The 3,262-nt window shown below is 60.9% G+C and overlaps 1 protein-coding gene across 2 annotated transcripts in view; it reads left to right on the forward strand.

Annotated features, from left to right (window-relative positions):
* The first annotated feature begins 224 nt into the window (after positions 1 to 224).
* CYP26B1 (cytochrome P450 family 26 subfamily B member 1) overlaps positions 225 to 3,262 on the forward strand; it is a 16,123-nt gene continuing 13,085 nt past the window's right edge. For both annotated transcript variants that reach the window (XM_007453377.1, XM_007453378.1), the window contains exon 1: positions 225 to 428. In XM_007453377.1, the coding sequence (XP_007453439.1) occupies positions 225 to 428 (204 nt within the window). The remainder of the gene's footprint in view (positions 429 to 3,262) is intronic.

The raw sequence follows: 3,262 nt of genomic DNA on the forward strand, positions 1-3,262 counted from the left end.
TGTCTCCTCTCTCTCTTCTTTTAGGCGATTTACCCCCACTGTCTCCGCTCCCTTCGCAGCCTCCACTTCCCTTCCCTTGGCTCCTTGCTCCTTTTCTGTTTCGGCCGGAGGTGCCAGGACCCCCGGCGGCAGCCTCCCCTCCCCCGCCGCTCCCGTCCCTTCTCGTCTGGCCCTCCCCTCCCCCGCCGCGGCCAGCACAGCCAATCCCCCGAGCGGCCGCCAACATGCTCTTTGAAGGCTTGGAGCTGGTGTCGGCGCTGGCCACCCTCGCCGCGTGCCTGGTGTCGGTGACGCTGCTGCTGGCCGTGTCGCAGCAGCTGTGGCAGCTGCGCTGGGCTGCCACCCGCGACAAAAGCTGCAAGCTGCCCATCCCTAAGGGCTCCATGGGCTTCCCGCTCATCGGAGAGACCGGCCACTGGCTGCTACAGGTAAGGGCGCTCTAGCTCCGTTGCTCTCCAGGGTCCGCTAGCGGCGAGCACCAGGCGGATGGAGCCGCGGGCCGGCCAGGGGGCGCCGGGAGCCTGAAGGCACGGGTCCCCGCCCCGCCCCTTCCCTCCTCTCTGCCTGAGCCGCCCGGGCTTCCCCTGCCCGCCTGCGGAGTGGTTCCGAGCCCGCTGGCGCCGGGCGCGCAGGTTTAAGGGGCTGGTAAGAGAGGTTCCCGAAGCCGAGAGGGCTCCCAAGACCGACTTTTTCCAGTCGCGAGCGACTCAACAGGGGTGCGTCGAGCGTCCTGGGGGCTCCCCGCGCAGCGCGAGCCGGAGGGGGCATCCAGTCGTGAGCCGCTTTCGCCTCCCCTTCGCGCTCCAGGCCCCAGTCACCGTCGACTTCCCGGGCTTTGGCGGTGTCACTGGGACCCGAAAACTGAGTCAGGGAAAGAAAGAGTGGGCCAGTGGCAGCCAGGATTGCCCCTTTAAGACCCGGGCTGTGTTCCCGCCGCGTCACCGGCCACGCCAGGTACTATAGCCCCGTTCTACGGTCTGAGAAAGTGTGTGTGTTTTGTGGTGGGGGAGGAAGGAGGTAACCCAAGGAAAATGAGAAGCCTGAGACCCGAGGTTTCTCGGCTTTCGGAGAAAAGCGTCTATTTACTTACTGGGTGGGGACAGTTTAGCAGGGGAGAGTAACTTGGGAGATGTGTGTGTGAGACCCATAGAGTGCGTTTGTGTTTGTTGTGAGACGCCACACAACCCGCACTGCTGGTGATAATGGGGGTGGGCGCGTCGGGGACCAGACCCAGGTAGGTAATGGGGAGATTAACCTGGAATTAATATCCTCAACTGCTAGATAATCGCTTTTGCAATTCGATACACAGCAGGTTTTTCTTTGGGGGGGGGTCCTCTGGGTTAACCGCGGAAGGTGTGTTGTGTGGGCGTGTGCACGCGTGTTTGTCCGGCAGATGCTGTTAGGAGTTAGCAGAAGGTTGGCTGTACTGAAACAGACAGCTTCGGCCCGGGAAAGCGGAGGCGGGAGGTGAACGCAGAGACCTGTGAGTTTAGAAGTGCGAAAGCTTGGCTTGAAATTAACAGACGCGTGTAATCCGCGTGCACACACACATACACCCTGCGCAGCCCCGCCCCGCGCCAATTGACAGTAGAGCTGGGGCGGGAGGGGCACGCGAGGTTCCTCTGCCCTGCGGTTTTCCCAAGTCCCGGAATCAGCCCATCTCTTTGGGGGCCTGTTCGTGCAACAAGGTGGGGTTCACTTCAACCAATGGGACCTCCCCCCCGCCCCGCTGCCGTAAAGAAATCCCCAGAGCCTCTCCCGTGCCAACACACTTAAAGGGTTAACTGCAGCGGTGGTCTAGGCTTTTGGCCGAGAATTTAGGAAATAAAATATATTCACAGGGGCGTCGGCCCCTGCCGTATTATAGCCAATCCAACACACTTAAAGGGTTAACTGCAGCGGTGGTCTAGGCTTTTGGCCGAGAATTTAGGAAATAAAATATATTCACAGGGGCCCCCCCCCCTGCCGTATTAGAGCCAATCTGCAGAATTCGCGGTCTGTCACCGCCCCCCCTTCCTCACCGCCCCCACCCCACCCCACCCCCGCCACCAACGTCCTCTGACCTTTTCTCCAAATCCCACAAGGGCCTCTGGGCTCTGCGTCCGACCCGCACGTAAGATGGGGAGGGGGAAGCAGGCCTACGCCACCCAATCCGTTCGCCCCCAGGGCCCTTGACTCTGAGGTGAGAAGGAAATGGGAGATGCGTGTAGAGAAGCACTGAAGGGGTTAATGGGAGCCCTCTGAATCCCAGCTTTATTTTTTCGGAGTCATTTATCAGATTTTACGGGGGGACCTCCAAGGGCTCTCCGTTTCCACCGTGCGCCATCTAAACAGAGCCCAGGGCTAAAAATACAACATTTTTGTATAAATTGGACTCGCGGCTCGAGCGGCCGCCCCTATGAAAGTCCTCTTTGTGAAGACCGTGGAAACGGCGGACAAAATAACTCTTTATTAATGCCACAAAAAACGCACTTTAATTATAGTTAGGCAGATCAGAGGCGGGGGAGGGGGTGCCGCGGGAGAAAGGCGGCGGCGACCTCGGAAAATTCACAGCCCAACTTTTGTGTCGAAAGAAAAGAAAAACAGAGGAAACGCAGGAGAGGAGAGTCAGACGTAGTGAGAGAGACCGGTACAGCAGACCGAGGGAGGGAGCCCCGCTCTCTGACCCCTTTTGTCGCACCTCCACCCTCTCCTTGATTTCTCTTAAAGGGGTAGACGCCGTCTAGAACCGCGGCAGGGTGGCGGGAGTTCTCCCCGACCCGCCAACCTGGGAGTGGGGCGGTGTCCCCCGCGGCCCAGGCCCCCTCCTGGAGGCGCGGGCGCTCCGGGCTCGCTCCCTGTCGCGCGCCCGGGCCGGAGGCACACGTGGAAAAGTGATTAGGGCTCCGGGTTCTGCAGAGTCACTTTTCGGCAGGCCTGGGGTGTGCACACATCTAACTGGCGAATGCTTTTCCGTGGAAGAAGGGAAAGTGAGGAGGGGGACCAACCCGGGAAAAGCGGAAGCGGAGTGTCCCTTCGGGGAGTACATGACCCCACAGGTCTGGAGCCGGCATCCGCACGTCTGCAGGCGGGCAGGCGAGACGGCCTGACAGGTGGCATCCCTCCCCCTTCTCACCGGCTGTTGCCCCGGCCGGAGAAGGGTTAATGCAGGGTGGGGTGGCGAGCTACTTCGTCAAAGGTGAGCGGGACGCCCCTGCTCCCGCCCTTCGGAGGTCCCCTCTGTTTCCGGTACCCGCGTGGGGCCGACACAGCCAGCTCTTCC

This window comes from Lipotes vexillifer, unplaced genomic scaffold (genome assembly GCF_000442215.2).
Source record: "Lipotes vexillifer unplaced genomic scaffold, Lipotes_vexillifer_v1.1 scaffold253, whole genome shotgun sequence".
Taxonomy (NCBI): domain Eukaryota; kingdom Metazoa; phylum Chordata; class Mammalia; order Artiodactyla; family Lipotidae; genus Lipotes; species Lipotes vexillifer.